Below are 16,841 nucleotides of genomic sequence, written 5' to 3'. Positions count from 1 at the left end.
AATTGGTAATAAAGTAAATAATTGGTGCCTGGGACCTAAAGTACCAAAACCATTGATTGGGATGAGAACGTTTTGGCCTCACATCAGGAAGAATTATAGGGGCAATTTGACAGCATTTCAAGAAAATGAAGCGATCAAGATTTTTACTTCCAGATTTATCTCTAGAGTTTTGAAGGGACCAATATCACAGAGAGGTCGGGGGCTGTTCAAGACGTCTAATGAGGATTATCTATAGTTTCATTCTTCATGCTCCAGGATCACTGTTTACTAGGATATGGATCATCGTTCAGGCACAGAAGTCGCTAGTTGCAGGTTCTGTAAGTGTTTATATGTCTATACCAGTGTTGAAATTTAACAATGTCTGCGTGTACTGGCCACTAGCCTGCATTTCACTCTGGTGTAGTGACTCCTAACTGTACAGCAGGTGATGCGAAAAGTGAGTGGAAGAGTCTTAAAAATGATTACTGGGAGGAAACACCCAACTGTTTAGTATGTTTGTGTTTAAGTTAGAAACATATTTGGCCTTCTTTAAGGTGTACATTATTGGTATACTGAGTTAGTAGTTTTAAGGTACAGCCTTTCTCATCTGGTATTTAGTCTGAATTTAACCCGGTAATTCCTCTGTCTTGTTGCTATCAGGGTAAGCAGGATGCTACTAGTATTCATTCCTCCGTTGCTTAGCCCTAGCGCCAGGAAGCTCTTCTCTAAATAGTGTGCTATACAAATAATTTTACTCACAGGCAGCATGTGACATTTATTCATTAATTCTTAAATAAACAGACTTGTTATTGGTAGTAAATGCCAGCACGCAACATTTCTGATCATAGCTGCTATGAATGGTTAAATGACCAAGTAGTCCAAGGCAAGTTGGTGATCTGTCCTTTTTGGCAGATTGTTTATAAATGACAAATATATTTTATTTATTCTCGTTGTAATAATGTGTACATGGGATCCAGTTTATTTTAATTTGGCTGTTTGGAACTCTTTGGTATAGAATGTTTGATTTTACCTGTGTTTGTTAAGGTTACTCCTCTCACAGTTCCTTTGTAGATCATGTACAGGCAAATAGTGCTGGGCAATTAATTTACTTACTCTAATGTTCAAATGTGGCCTCTGAAAGTGTTTTTGGGTGGAAGAAATGGCTGTACTTTCACCAAAATCGGTAGCGGGAGAAATTACATCAAATACATTTTAACCTTTGTAATACCATTGGATAGAGGTCACACAACACATGACAAAATAACAGCACAAAAACCTGCTACTAAAAATCTGAAAAACTCAAGACACACTTACCTCAAAAGAATAGATAGTTTGGAATGAAAAACCACCCAAAGCGATTGCAAGCATCAGTTGCTGTGGGACGAAGGCCCCTGGAATTAGATACACATGTTTTTTGTTATTATTGTGTGTTTTTTTGCTATGCCTAGTAGGAAATGAACACTTTCTATGCACCGTGATCGTTGAGCATGTATGGTTCTGCATCAATTTCTGTGGACTGATTTGTACTCGTGCAAAATGGCTCATTCACTGTTCTACTTGCTAGAGCCTACTTTTGTATGCCTGTGGTGCTAATGCTTGTTACAATGGTCTCTCCTTGATATGCAGTGGCTGGTGCTCAAGCTGGCTGCCCCCATCCTGCTGAGAAATGCTAGGAACCTGTTTGGATCTGCATGGCCTCTGTGTCCTTTTGTGACTTTGCAGTGCTTGAATACAGTTACTGGATTAAGCGATACTATGAGCATGCCTTGGTAACCTTCCATTGCAAAGTAAACTTCCATGGCAAAGCTTAATTATTACGCAAGTCCCTTTTGTACAATGACCATTATTTGATATGTTTTTTTCTACAAAAGCTCGCAAGAAAAACCTTAACCACTGTGATCGTTTGATTTTTAAAAGCCAAAGTCAGCAATCCGCGAAATTCAAGTTCTCACCTCCCTCAGTCAATTGCTCAAAGAGCAAATCATATCTACAATCAAACAACAGTGTAAAGGCAGCTATCATCTAAATAGCCCAACATTTATTGATAAGAAAGTTCACAAATCGACTTTGTGTTCTCTGTGGAGTTCCAAGTTTACAGTTGCACTGTTCAACATTCAAACCCAATAGGTACATACATCGATCCCCATATTCAGAACCTCAGTTAGACTGTGTCTAGGAGCGGTTTCCCATCCTTTTTTATTAAGTGTTTCTGGTGTCCATCCTTTCTGTATATCTAGAGCGGGGCAACGTTTTTTGTTGTTGTTATTTTCAGAAGTGTTTTTATGTAGATCAACTTTGTTCCCGATCCTGGTGGAAGTTTCTAGAGACTATCTGTTTATGGGACCAAACACATTCTGGCAGGAAGACTTGATATTTAATGTACAGCTGGTGTTTTTTTGTTTTATTTATTCAGGGGAGTAGATCTGAATCTAGATCTAAGGCAGCGTAAAAGTGATCTTTGATCTGTGTAGAAGAAACAGTGAATCGGTTTGTATAGACCTTATCAGTGACAGTTGAGTAAGTGAGCCGGTTCTGAAAACAAACTTTCTGACACTGCTGCTTAGGTGAGAGGTGGTGATAGGACATTATCTCACATTACATGAAACTGTGTAATAAAACCATGCTAAATTTGAAAGTTGTATCAAACTTTATGGTAGCCAAAATCTGTAAAAAGCAGCTTGAGATGCCATGTTGCTTGTGTGTTACTTTGCCTTGTATCTGTGTATCTTTTAACAGTACAGATATTTCCTTAAATTATGGTATTAAGTTTAGATATAAGTTGTAACCATTAAAAAGCTTTTCTTACTAGTGAACTATCGTTTCATGGAATTTTATAATGATCCATTAGAAAATCCAAGTGGCATCAATAAGCATACAGTAGTGGAACAAGCTGATGAAATACATTTGTCTCAAATAAACCAGGGAAGAAGCCAGAAGTTGCACAGATTTTGACATCTGAGAACTTTTGTTTCAAGCTAGAATTTATGGTTTGAGAAAGAGGGATTTTGGGACCAGGAGCCAAATATTTAAGCAGGTCCTGCACATGTGGCTCAAGAAGAACGTGTAGAACAAAGGGAGTGCAGTTCCTAGAGGGGGCATGGAAGGGGAGGTGGGAAAGACAAATCTTTTGTCATGTTGCCCTCACACACCCCGAAAGGTGTCATGCTTCATCATTGGGCCTTGCTCCTCATCGGGCCGGCGCTGCAGTGCTCGACGGGCTCACCATTTCCGGGGCTCCTTGTCAGAGATCTTTTTAAGAAGCTGTTGGGTGCGTTCTGGTGTGGGGGCAGTGGGAGTATGTGGGCACAAAAGTGGTGAATTAAAATACGTCAGGGTCAGTCCTATAATCAATAACTTTAATGTTAAAGGTAGTTCCTGCCTAATTAAAATAAGACTGGACACCCTATGGGAGTGATGTTCCCTGCCCCAGACATCACCATTGCCATCCCTGAAGATTATAAGATCACACGCAAGGACCGTACCGGCCACACAGGAGGAGGAATCGCTATCGTCCATAAAAAATCAATCCACATCTCAACCAGCTCTGACGTAAACCTCGCCAACTCTGAACACCTTCACTTCCAGATCCACATCGACCCCAAGACCACACTCAGAGGCACCCTCCTCTACAGACCACCTGGACCCCGCGCAAAATTCAGTGAAGACATCACGGACTTCATCACTCCACACGCGCTCCCCTCCAAAGATTACATCCTTCTGGGAGACCTCAACTTTCACCTTGAAAAGAACAACGACCGCAACACCACCACCCTCTTGGACAACCTCGCCAACCTCGGACTTAAACAACTGGTCACTTCCCCCACCCACATCGCAGGTCACACACTCGACCCCATCTTCACCTCCAGCAATCATGTCTCCTTCAGCCACACTACGGATCTCCTCTGGACTGACCACAGCTGCGTTCACTTCACCTACAACAAACCGAAACCCATCAACCACCTCCAACCAACTCTGCAAAGAAACTGGAACAAAATCACCATCGACCAGATCTCCTCATCGCTCCTTCTAAACACCCCAGCCCACTCTTCTAACCCAGACCAAGCCGCCGCCAACTTCACCCTATGGTTATCCAACACCGCCGACATCCTAGCACCACTGAAAAAACGTCAAAGCAAACCTGGCAGCAAGAAGGCCTCATGGTTCAACGATGATCTTAAGAAGTCCAAGAAACTCTGCTGCTCCCTTGAAAAGGCCTGGAAAAAAGACCCAACCACTAGCACCAAGGACGCCTTCAAAAACGCCACCCGCACACACCACCAACTAATCCGGAAGGCCAAGAAAACAGCATTCAAGGATCGACTAGACAACAACGCCCACAACAGCAAGGAACTTTTCAACATCGTCAAGGAATTTACCAATCCCTCGGCCAACTCCAACGACATCACCCCCTCTCAAGCCCTCTGCGACTCCCTGGCTTTATTCTTCCACAACAAAATTGCTGACATCCACAACAGCTTCGACAACCAACCCGGAGACCAACCCACCCAACCATATGCTGAACATTCTCCCCCCTTAAACACCCTTAACGACTGGAACCCGATCTCCACTGAGGACACCATCCGCCTGATGAACTCCATCCACTCAGGATCCCCCACAGACCCATGTCCTCACCACATCTTCAACAAAGCAGACTCCGTCATAGCACCGCACCTCCGAGACGTCATCAACTGCTCCTTCAACTCCGCCACCTTCCCGGAAAGCTGGAAACACGCTGAACTCACCGCCCTTTTGAAAAAACCCACAGCGGACCCCACCGAACTCAAAAATTACCGCCCCATATCGCTCCTTCCTTTCCCGGCCAAAGTCATCGAGAAAGCTGTCAACAACCAGCTCGCCGCCTTCCTCGAAGCCAACAAATCTCTCGACTCCTCACAATCTGGCTTCCGAGCAAAACACAGCACTGAGACCGCACTCATCGCAGCAACAGACGACATTCTAACTCTACTGGACAATGGAGACACAGTCGCCCTCATCCTCCTTGACCTCTCTGCAGCCTTCGACACAGTCTGCCACAGCACCCTCTTACAACGCCTCAGAAACATCGGAATACAAGGAAAAGCACTTGAATGGATCACCTCGTTCCTCACCGGAAGAACCCAGAGAGCCCGCCTTCCACCATTCAAGTCCGAGGCCACTGAAGTCATCTGTGGCGTACCACAAGGATCCTCACTCAGTCCCACCCTCTTCAACGTATACATGAGCCCCCTCGCGGCCATCGCTCGCCAACACAACCTCAACATCATCTCCTACGCGGATGACACTCAACTGATCCTTTCTCTCACCAATGACCCCAGCACCGCCAAAACTAACCTACATGAAGGAATGAAAGATGTTGCCGAATGGATGAAACACAGCCGTCTGAAACTGAACTCAGATAAAACAGAAGTCCTCATCTTAGGTACATCCCCCTCTGCATGGGACGACACTTGGTGGCCGAAAGCCCTTGGAAAAGCACCCATCCCGACAGACCACGCACGGAACCTAGGCGTTATCCTGGATTCTTCACTTTCTATGAACAGACAAGTCAGCGCCGTATCCTCATCCTGCTTCAACATTCTTCGCATGCTCAAAAAAACATTTCGCTGGATCCCCACCGAAACCAGGAAAACAGTCACCCATGCTCTGGTCACGAGCCGACTGGACTACGGAAACACCCTCTACGCAGGTACTACCGCTAAACTCCAGAAGAAACTCCAACGAATCCAAAACGCCTCAGCCAGGATCATATTAGACATCCCGCGTAACGAACACATCTCTGGTCACCTGAAAGACCTCCACTGGCTACCCGTCAATAAGAGGATCACTTTCCGACTGCTAACCCATGCACACAAATCACTCTACGACATCGGACCAGAATGCCTCAACTCACGACTGTCCTTCTATACCCCCTCCCGCCAACTACGTTCTTCCAGCCAAGCCCTCGCCACTGTACCTCGCATCAACAAGACCACCATGGGAGGCAGATCCTTCTCATACCTGGCAGCTAAAACATGGAACTCACTCCCCACTTACCTTCGCCGTACCCAGAACCACCTAGCATTCAGAAAGCAACTTAAAACGTGGATATTTGACAAGTAATCCTTCTCCCCTCCCTTAGCGCCTTGAGACCCTATGGGTATGTAGTGCGCTATATAAATTCTTTGACTTGACTTGACTTGACTTGTAGGCAGTCTCTAGGGTGAGGTCGACGTGTTTCGTGCCTGGTTGTTCCTATGGGAATCAGGTGCCACTATTTCAGGACCTATGTGAGGTGTGGTGCACAGCTATAGACAGGCTCTCTGTTTGTTGAAGGTAGCCTGCAGTGGGGCCCTAGTACTCCTGCACTGTGCGATGTAGAAACCCAGGTAGCAGGAGCTACGGCCTGACGGGGGTGTAAGGGAGCACTGTGTTGCTCCACTCAGAAGGGTGGCGGCAACTTGCTGGTTAGCCTACTCTCGCTCCGGTGCACGGAGTCATATAACCATGCTTACCTGTCTACCTTGCTGCTCAATAAATAAATGTCATGTATGGCAGCAAAACGAACTATGATTTTTCGAAGTCTTTTCTTTTTTCATTAAAAGTTTTTGTTGAGCAACTGTTCTAAAATATTAATATGTTGAACCACAGATTTGGTAAAAATAGTTTGAATCGTTTTATAGTTTATATAAAATAAAAGTAATTGTGGAAGAAAAATCCACAACATGGTTCTCGGATGATAAATATAACCTATAAATTGACTTTTGATGGATTCTTATTCCAGTAAAGCAAGTGGTTCTTTCATAACTTTTGTTGTTGTTGCTAAAATCAACATCAAATTGACTTTTCAGGAGATTTTTTATACAGAAGATGTTTTGAACAAGGACTAGCCCAGAGATCTAACTTGACAATATATTGCTAATATTGCGATTTACTGTAGTGCAAATTTATAATTTTTACTTAATTCTATTCTTGGAATTCAATCTTTGTACACACCTACTTTGGTACATTTTCGGCCCATGAACACCGACGTACGTATGTAGGTAAAACTTTTGTTGTAGCAGCAGGGCTGCGTTTGTTTTCTCTCATCACATCTACCTCTGAGATGTATTTGTTTGCCTCCATTCGAAATCTACTATCCTAAGTGTATACCAAGAAAGCTTAGATTTTTTTTCTAATTTTGGGATCGGACAGACGCCTGTTATTCCTAGCTCTGGTAATTCATGTGGAGTGTGAGGTTCTATGACCTTCACTTGCAACACTTTGTCACTCTGGTGGTTTCCCGCACCTGCTCCCCAGTTTCTTTTCAGCAGTCATATCACTGATGTCTCTGGTGCTTTGTCTTCACCAGTTCAGCACACAAGTGAAGTGTAATAAAATAGGGCTGAGAATGGAAACTTGTCTAGTGTTCAACAAAGCAGCAATGCATAATAGCTGGTTCTTTTCTCCAAAGGTCGAACTGCAGTTCAGAGGAACTGGCAGTGAGTGAACTCATTCCAACAGGCCTCAATTCTTGTGAATGGACAGCACCAAAAAATGCTGCCATGAAAGTGCTTCCAAGCAAGTCTTAGAAACCGAATCCGTGAATTGCGGTCTTTTTTACATTGCTTTGCAAAAAGGAATGTGCCAATGTAGTCTTCTTGATAAAGTCACTGCGCTTCGGCATGAAAGGTCTTTGAGATATCACCCCCTTATGCTAACTGCATTTGGTGCCTGGGTCTTGGTCACTGTGTTGTGTGTAGTCCCTCTTCTTGAGTCAGTGTGCTGACGTTTGGTTTTGGGACGGTATCCAATGGTTGGCCTTGAGCTAGCGTTTGTACTGCTTAGTTCTGTGATTACTGCTGACTCATTTTACTTTGCGTTTCAGGAGCATGAGTATGTTTGACGTAAGGTGTGATGAGGCGGCCACTACGCAGCCCCACAGCAGAGTACACCAGGAGCAGCTTCAGATTGTGAATAATCTGCTGAAGGAGGAGGATGACCAGTGGCAAGATGTGAGTATCTCATTGCACCCCCATAACCATGCTGCAAAGCACCTCACGGGGAGGGACATTTGTGGTTTTGTTCTTTCTAAGAGATGGAGTTGATTTTATGTTGGTTAGGGCTGTGTTAACCTAGGACGTGGCGTGGATGTCATGACTGTTCTTGTAATGTTATTGGTTCACTACAGTCCATCATCACTTGCAACTCCTTTCAGGAAGTCCTGGTTAATTTAACTAGGCTGTACACTTACCTTTTTCATAAAAGGTTAAAAGGTAGATGTCTTCAAGATGAAGTCTAAAAAATGAGGTCAAAACTACAATATTACAGGAAGCCTTTGAAAAACGTCTTTTCATCCTGTATGCCTTTTGTTAACGGCCTCGGAGAGTAAAGGCTTGTATACAATTCATCGTCAGTACCCTTATCTAGATCTGACATGTACACAAACGGCCTTTGTCCCAGAATCCCAGAAAAATTGTGAATAGGTGTTCTTGCTTGAAATGTAGCCTACGGCAAATACACATTTCTGAATTTTTCCTCTCGTCGTATATTTGTTGAAAAAAATCCACCTGGCCCTTCTCAGACTGCTGAGAACTGCAGATGTACATGGAATACATGAACTTGGAGCAATAGTTCAGAAGGACTAGGGGTTGTTCCATTGTGCCCCTAGAGCAGCATTTAATTGTTTTGTTGCTCGGCTTTGCCATTACTTAGCCGACAGCGTCGCAAGTGTATCAATCTCACTGAGACTTAGTAGTCTGTCCCTCGGTACTTTGAGGATGGTGGCTTGGAATGCTGTATATGCGGCCATTTGTTTCCAGGAGGAGCCCAGTGATGGGTGAGAGCCTGAAGCGGGTGGACTGGCATGTAAGATGGTGCGCATGTGCGACGCCCCACTCCGTTACATTTATGAACGATGAAAAACGTGGGAATTATACTGTTACTTTCATTGAATCACAAGTGGAGTAGGGTGTTTGTTGCTATAAGGCAGGATGGGGAGGAGCCAAGAGTGCATTATAACCAGCAGTTGTACGTATTTTTCAAAAGTTGTAAAAGATTACCTCAAAATAGAATAGACTAATATAAAACAGTTAAATGTTGACTACGGTTCTCTGAAATTAGCTTGTGCGGTAGGTAAAAAAAAAACGAACTCTACAAAAATGCATATTTGAGAAAGGTTGAAACTTAAGACTAGTCGGGAGACCAACACAAATGTATCCACGCAGTTAGAAGTGAAAAGGGGTTTTTACTTCTCAAACTGGCAGCACGTGAAGCAACAGGGCTATGAAGCTCGAGGTAATTTATCAGAAGACTTGTTGAAGCCAGATTCTTGAATGCCCTGCTTGGAGTACCTGGAACCTTCCAGACACCCCTTCCCTTCCTGTCTGTCACTTGTACACACCCAACACATACACAAATGCAGAGCATGGGGCGGCACCTTCTCATACCTGCCTTCTAAAGCCTGCAATGACCTCCCACAACACATCAGATCCTTCTCATCCTCTCTTCTAGACTTTCGCAAGAAGCTGAAGACTTGGCTTTTCAAGTAAGCCCTCCAGAGCTCGCCTCACACACAGGCTACAGAGTGCCTTGATACCCCTCGGATGATTAGCACTCTATTAAAAAAAACAATGACGTAACAAAACATACCATGGACGATAAAGTATTTTTCTAAACTCTACAATGCTTGGGTCTTATTGCATTAAGACTCTGAACCAGGTAAATGAGCACCATTCGGAGCAGCCAATATCGACCGTATGCTCTTCCTGTCCACTAGATCATATATTCTGCTCTCCATTTCACTATAACCTGCAGTTGAAGTTGCATTAATTGGCATGTTATTATTACGTTCTCCTTCTTCCAAGTCTTTTATTGAAATCCTGTGTGTGCCATTAAGGATACAACGAAGTAAGTCGAAGGTTAGCAGATATCTCTTGTGAATTTGGTACCTTCTCAGTGAGTAACATGCCTTTGGCAATTGTTTTCTCTCCCCTATATGTATACAAAACTCCAGACGTGAAAAGGCAAGGGTTCCGTGGTGGTCAGACATATTATATGCTTTCGATGACTTTGCAGGGGCATTGACACAGAAGAAGTACCCTTTTAACACCCCTCTGTTGCCAGACAGACCTATTCTTAAAGTCTATACTCATTGGTCATGGCAGAGAGATAACGTCATTGACCTCTGTATGGTGACGTGATGCAGTAATCTATACTGACGATTTCCCAAAAATTGGCCCCCAGAAATGTTTGTTATGAGACAACAATAAAAGCCTGTGTGAAAGAGGCCCACTTGGAATCTCATCACCTTATGCGCTGGAACTCAGCTGGTGGCTTAGGTCGGCAGTAGCCTTCAGAGCCATATGCCTGATTCTGAAAACCCCCACTGACCTCACTCTTACATGGTCTGTTGCTCAGAAGAAAACATCTCAGAATCACAGTTGCAAACCTAACCTCTTCTTACCAAATAATTTCCCACTAACCCATCTGCGCTTGTGGGTGTTAGTGCTGAAGGAGGTGCACAAAAATGCAGTGTGATTATACAGCATTGTAGTGATGCCTCTGCTCACGGGTGACAACACAGACCATGGACGCTTTAAAGTGGTTACGTTTGGGCAGTTTGTGAGAGGTCAGGCCTTTTGCTGGTAGTGGAAGGACCCCACAGAATCTAGCTGAAGGATTTGCAATTAGATTTAAGGATGACATTTTTTTCTCAACTGCGTGACTGGTTTGAACAACCCGAGGGAAGTTTTTAGTTTAAAAGCATCATCACGAGGTCCTCTGGAATTTGAAATTGTACACAAATTCACCGGAATCAGGACTGTAAACAAGGTGGATTTACCACGTTACCACGTTCATGACGTTTTTACCCTAGTGGAAATTTTGACTATAATCACCTAGCACAATTTGCATTGGGAAAAGTGGCCACAAGAATGCAAAACTTAACACTAGTCGTTTATGAAAGTCCCGATGTACTATTTAAAGCCTAATTTCAAGTTCCCCGAACTCTGGATTGGCTGATTTTCCCAGTCCCAGGAAAATACCCCACCCTGAGTGCCCTATTTTTCCAGGTCTTTGGTCATAAGACTTGTATGTGTCCTGCAGACTGAATGAATGAATGAATGGAATCTACCCCCGCCCCCTCAATTTTTTCATCACTCGTCTCTTCCACAGTGCTGTGTGTGCTTAATATAAATTAAGTGGAGGAATAAGTTATTCACCAAAAATATTTTGCCGAATACTTAGTTTTCAGATTGATTTGAGATGTCCCAGCTAATGCAAGATGGATGTTTGTCACACGCATGTCATCAATACTTTATCCAGCTAGTGATACTTAAAGTACGGCCGGGGGGCCGCAGGCGGCCCTCCTGACCGTTACATGCCACCCCCCCATGGTCAACAGCAGACCGAGGCTGTTGTTTACTCGACTCAACACAAACATTAAACAAAATTAAAGAAATGGGCAAGCATTTATTCAAAGGTAAAGTGAAGATATCTTGCAACAAACTTGTAAAAATATAAGTCTTTTTAAAATTCAAAAATGTATTTAATTAACATGCAAATCCATTTCTTTTTAGTTACAGAGATTATATAAGTGCATTGAGAAGTATTATTTTAAAAGTGATAGTTTTCAAACATGAATTTAGAAAGATTCATTTTCCACCGCCCCCCTGACAACAATGTGAACTAAGCGGCAAGTCAAGTGCTACGTGCACCCTCTGAGTGGCCTGGGTTCCTTTTATACGTAAACAACATTACAGTTTATTAAATCCAACACAGGAGAAAAGCAGGAGAAGGTTTAGTAAATCGTACATCTGAAGTCACGTATTTCGAGGTCCTCCTATATGTTATAGCAAAGAAAAAGGATGGAAAGTGGAATACAACATTTTCCTATGATCACACAATTTGGTAAGTGGGGATGCCGGGATTAATCTCAGGTCTTCTGATTTCACATTGTTCAAGATCAGCCACTAGAAATATAGATTTAGCTTCTCCTATACCCAGCATACCACCAACATCCCCTCTGACCCTAACCCTCCCCCCCTCCCCTAGCCATCCGTTCTGCCCCAGCCCCAACCACCACCCTACTGGCATCAATGGGGCCCTCAGTCACATAACATTTTGGCCCCTGGGGGAATGTTTCCGAGTACCCATGCTCTAAAGTAGTACATTTGGATAGTTCAACTGGTATATGAAAACAAGTCTTCATTTTTGAATAGATGTTTTTTCAGAGTTAAACGGAAATGGCTAGTTAAAAATAATGTATTTTCTCTGCTTTGCAAAGTGCCTCAGAAAGGCTTTTGTGTTTTTGCCCCGATGCGGAGTTGAACGTAACAAGTATGGACAAAGGGCCCATGGTTTCCGAAACAAAACATTCGCTTCAACATTCCATTTTGTTCAGACTTTTGAGCTGGTGGCCACGAATAATTTGTTGAAGTGAGGGTGTGTGAGCTGTTGACAGGAGAGGAAACGAGACCGGGGAAGGGCAGAGTTTTCATTTCCTAAAAATGCCACTTCCCAAGCAGCATAAACGTTCTGCAGTCGCAAGGGCACTGTAAAGAGACAAAGGCTTCATCCTTCGCTTCAGGCTCTCTGTACAGTGGGCCTGATGTCTTGAGTAATATCATTCTGCTCTATCAAGAGGCATCTGGAGTTCACCGCAGTCCCAGCAACATTGCACCGCGGGTGCTGCCACACAGGCCCACAAGCCAGTGGGTCTCTCCTCTCAGCTTGTGTTTTTAGCCACTGGGGTGTACAGGAATGTGCTCCTTTTAGGCGAGATTACTGTGGTAACAATTTCTAGAGATTGGTAACTTGCTTCTGCTAACATGTCTCCTCGTAGTTTGCAGCATGAGCAGTTTTAGGCTCAGTCTAGGCACTCCGATGTTGTATCCCGTTGTAGTGACTAACATTCAGTAGCGGTGGGTGACATTTCAAAGTGGTGGGGCGGCAAGTGGTCTGCGAAGTTAAGTACAGCCCAATAGCAATCAACGTATTGGCGTTGCCACAACTGCCTCTCACTCCCTCTGTGTCACTCCATCCCTCACTCCCTCCCTCTGTGTCACTCCATCCCTGTGTGTCACCCCCTCCCTCTGTCACCCCCTCCCTCTGTCACCCCCTCCCTCTGTGTCACCCCCTCCCTCTGTGTCACTCCCTCCCTCTGTGTCACTCCCTCCCTCTGTGTCACTCCCTCCCTCTGTGTCACCCCCTCCTTCTCTGTCACCCCCTCCTTCTGTGTCACTCACTCCTTCTGTGTCACCCCCTCCCTCTGTGTCACTCCCTCCCACGTTCTGTCCCCGCTTCCCTCACTTCCTCCTACTGTCCTTCACCTCACACGTTTCTCTTCCACCCACCTATCTCTTCTCCCTTGCTTGGGTCACTCTTTCCCTCAACCCTCCCCCCCTATGTTTCACATGCTCTTCCTCTTCCTTCGTGCCTGCCCTCCCCTCTCAGCAGTGACCTAGCTTCTCTCCTCACCCCCCTCTCTCTCTCTCTCTCTCTCTCCCTCTCTCTTACATTCTCTTATCTTCTCTCAGGGCTGTCTTCTCTCTTCTCGTCCCCTTCTCTGCACGTTGCCCCCGTCTCCCTTTCTGCGTCTCGTTCTCTCCGTCCACGCTCTTATCTCGTTTTCCTCCCTCGGCCCCCTCCACTTCACTCCCGCCTCTCGCTCTCTCTCTCGATGTGAAAGAGATGCTACTTAAAAAAAACACTGCACCAACATCACAGTAAGTTGATAGCACCGCAATAGGAAAAACAGTGCTGCTGCTTAAGTGTTGTTCGAAAGCAAAATGTTGCATATTTTACGCGAAACAAAATAGTGTTTCTAATTTTGGATCTGATATAGAAATTTCTACCTGTGACACAGACAACGGAAAGGCGTGCGAGTTGGACGGCTGAAGTGGACGCATCTTCACACCATTGCACACACAATTTCACAGGTTTCCATGACACGGATTCGGTGACTGTGGGCAGATGGAGAGGCGATCACTGTTTGTTTCAGCTGTAACCGGAATCGGGCACCGCCGGCGCCAACGACCAGTCCTCCTTGGCTTGCGACGAGACGAATGCTGCCGCCGGGCCAACCCCAAGCGCGGCATCCAATGGGATGCCGCTTGCAGGTGGACCAGCCAATCCTGGCGCAGCAGCAGCGCCAGGATTGGCTAGGGGGTCATTTTGCTGCTCGCCCTTTCGCCCTAAGGAAACCCGGGCTACAGCAGCACTGTGAAGCACCCCAGGGTCCCACTGGGGAACTTACAGTGCGCATGCTTGAAAAAGTTGAAAACTTTCTCAAGCATGCGCACTGTAAGTTCCCCAGCGGGACTGCGCACTACGGCCTGCTGCAGCCTGAGTGTGTGGACTGTCACTCAAGCTGCAGCAGGCCACCCCCCTGCGCAATTTTTAAGATGCGGCCGCGATGCGTCCATGGTGGCTGGTGGGGCTCCGCCCCTACGCCCCAATGGACGCACCGCTGCTGCTAACATTTGAACACTTGCTACGTGCATGGCCGCAATTAGGGGGTCACCAGGGGTCGCAGCTGCGAACCCCTGAGCCAACCGTTGCTACACCTGGCTGTTTGTCGGCCTTGGCAAGCGCTTTGGTGGCATAAAAGCAGCCTCGATGTGAGCATCGGTTGATAGCACTGCTGTGGTGAAGCTCTGCCTGCAGAGACATCATGATTGTTTGCAAGCTGGAGCTGGACGAGTGAAAGAACTCGTCTCACTCGTTGCTATGATGAGGCTTGGCTGGCCGATGCAGTCCTTCATTTGATACATTGAATGCATCTGCTGCGGGCCTGCTCCCGGAAGCTGAGCGAATGAGCACGAAGTGCATGCAGCATGGCTGGGCATGATTGGGCAGCGACAAAAGACATGTGCTGCAGCTAGCATTGCATGTGTGTGTAAATGCATGCACGTACCTGCTGCACACTACCCTAGCTGAGGATGTGGTGCCTGGTGTATGTGTACCACAGTGTTTGGGACTGCCGACTGGGTCCCAGCGCGGTCAATCTGGTAGCGTGTGAAAGTGCTACCAATGATGACAGCCCTAGCAAAAATTAATGGCCAGCCCCAACAAAGGAGTAAAAGCAGCGCTGGTGCGGCCTGGCTTTTGCCTTCTGCGTCGTTGCTGGGTATTAAGACTCTAGAGTGACTAACTAGAATCAACACAAATTTGGAACCGGTCTGTGAGTGACTTGCCTCACTTAATTGTCAGTCTCTGACTGATGTTGGACCTCGGCGGGCCACAGAGCAGGTGAGGTTGTGTGAGAGCGAGACTGAGTCATCACAGTAACTCGAAAAGAGCCTTGACTATCTGACTCTCCTTGTGGTGGGGCCGGTCGTTGTGATTTGTGAGCTGCAGGCCCTGGGCAAACTGGTAACCGATTCATAAGTTACATTCGTAATCTAGCACTGTGAGCTATGAACTGCCTTCTAAGAACTGCATGCAAGCTGCATGGTACAGGTTAGAAAGTTATGTTTTTTTCCCAGACTTCCTATTCTGATGTTGCTAAGAAAGGTTTGTTTGGGTAGAAATAAATTCTTATTATTAAATTCAACACTAACTACTGTTATGTTGTGAATCCTGAGTCTGGGCTTCTCCAAACTAAGCTTTGTTAAAAATTGCCGATAAGTATAGATAACATGTGAATCCTACACCTTGTAGTCTTCTTTGCCTTATTTAATATTTTCTTTACACACGTATGAATAATTTTCTCTGTATGCGTGTGTGTGATGGATTTTGAAAATGTGGAAAGTTTTCTTTTAGGAGCAGTAAAAAATGTAGTCTTTTTAAAACGCGGACTGTAACATCGGCATTTGTGAAGCAGGCATTCAAGCCTTTGGGCATTTTGGCTGTTAGACAAGATTCATGTTGCTGTGTATGCTAATAAAGAATAAGCATATTACTGATTAACACATGTACTGTACCAGTGAAGATAATGGTAGGATAATTGTGGTGTGTTATGGAGGTCCTGGATAGTTCTGTTTTCTGTCCAGTTGTGACTCAGAAAGTAACATAGAGTTAATGTGCCTGCAAAAAAGCACACTGTGCAACATTCTGATCATAGATTTCTATTTTATGTGGACAGGTAAGTGGGCTACTGCTTTATACCCAGAAATTCTTTTGTTGAATCTGGTTCATACGTTGCAATCCTACTATTGCACAGCGAGCTGTGAACTGACATCAAGAACCTGCATGCAGACTGAAAGTGCTGTGTGTAGATCCTTTGTTATTTCTCAATCTGCTGTTATTCTAAGTTTGTAAAGAAGGGTTTCTTTGTACAGTAATAAAGTTTTGTTAGTGCAGACAACCCCAATCACTGCGCTACATTTTGAACTTTGGCTTTGTGTTTCTCCTGTCCATACAATCGTAACATTTAATCTCTACAAGTATGGATGATATGCGACTTCTACACCTCATAATCCACATTGCCTTATGTAATATTTCCTGTACATTCATTTCTACACTTGGATGATTTGTCTCTATGATGTAAACAGACATCCTACACTGGCATGCGAACTACTAGAAAATAATTAAATAAAAATAAGTTAATAAGTCCCATTTAAATGTTAAGTGTGTAATTACTCATACACACAGATACATCTGCTGTTTTTACAGTGCATGAACATCTCTTACATGGCAGGTGGTGATTTGAACGAAGTCAAAAACCTGCCTTTAAATTACAGTTTAAGTGCTTGTGAAGTGATGCCGCACTATGGGCCTTTGGTTTCCTCCATTGAATTGGCATCTAGGTGATGGGCTCCAGAAATCTAATAGGCAGAGTGATACTTGAACAAAAGAAGGAATGATGACCCTTTAAATCTGGCCTTTGTTTTGGGCCCGACTGGAAGTGGAAAAAAAACCTCCCTCTCTGCCTTGGTGCTTCGAATAGAAATCAGGCAATGTGC

At 44.8% G+C, this 16,841-nt stretch overlaps 1 protein-coding gene across 7 annotated transcripts in view; it reads left to right on the top strand.

Moving 5' to 3' along the window:
- Positions 1 to 16,841, top strand: part of LIMCH1 (LIM and calponin homology domains 1) — an 892,718-nt gene that overhangs the window by 637,265 nt on the left and 238,612 nt on the right. For all 7 annotated transcript variants that reach the window (XM_086962709.1, XM_086962710.1, XM_086962708.1 and 4 more), the window contains one exon: positions 7,823 to 7,949. In XM_086962709.1, the coding sequence (XP_086818835.1) occupies positions 7,823 to 7,949 (127 nt within the window). The remainder of the gene's footprint in view (positions 1 to 7,822; positions 7,950 to 16,841) is intronic.

The sequence above is a fragment of the Lissotriton vulgaris genome, chromosome 3_1 (genome assembly GCF_964263255.1).
Source record: "Lissotriton vulgaris chromosome 3_1, aLisVul1.2, whole genome shotgun sequence".
Taxonomy (NCBI): Eukaryota; Metazoa; Chordata; class Amphibia; order Caudata; family Salamandridae; genus Lissotriton; species Lissotriton vulgaris.
This window is presented reverse-complemented; position numbering and strand designations above follow the sequence as displayed.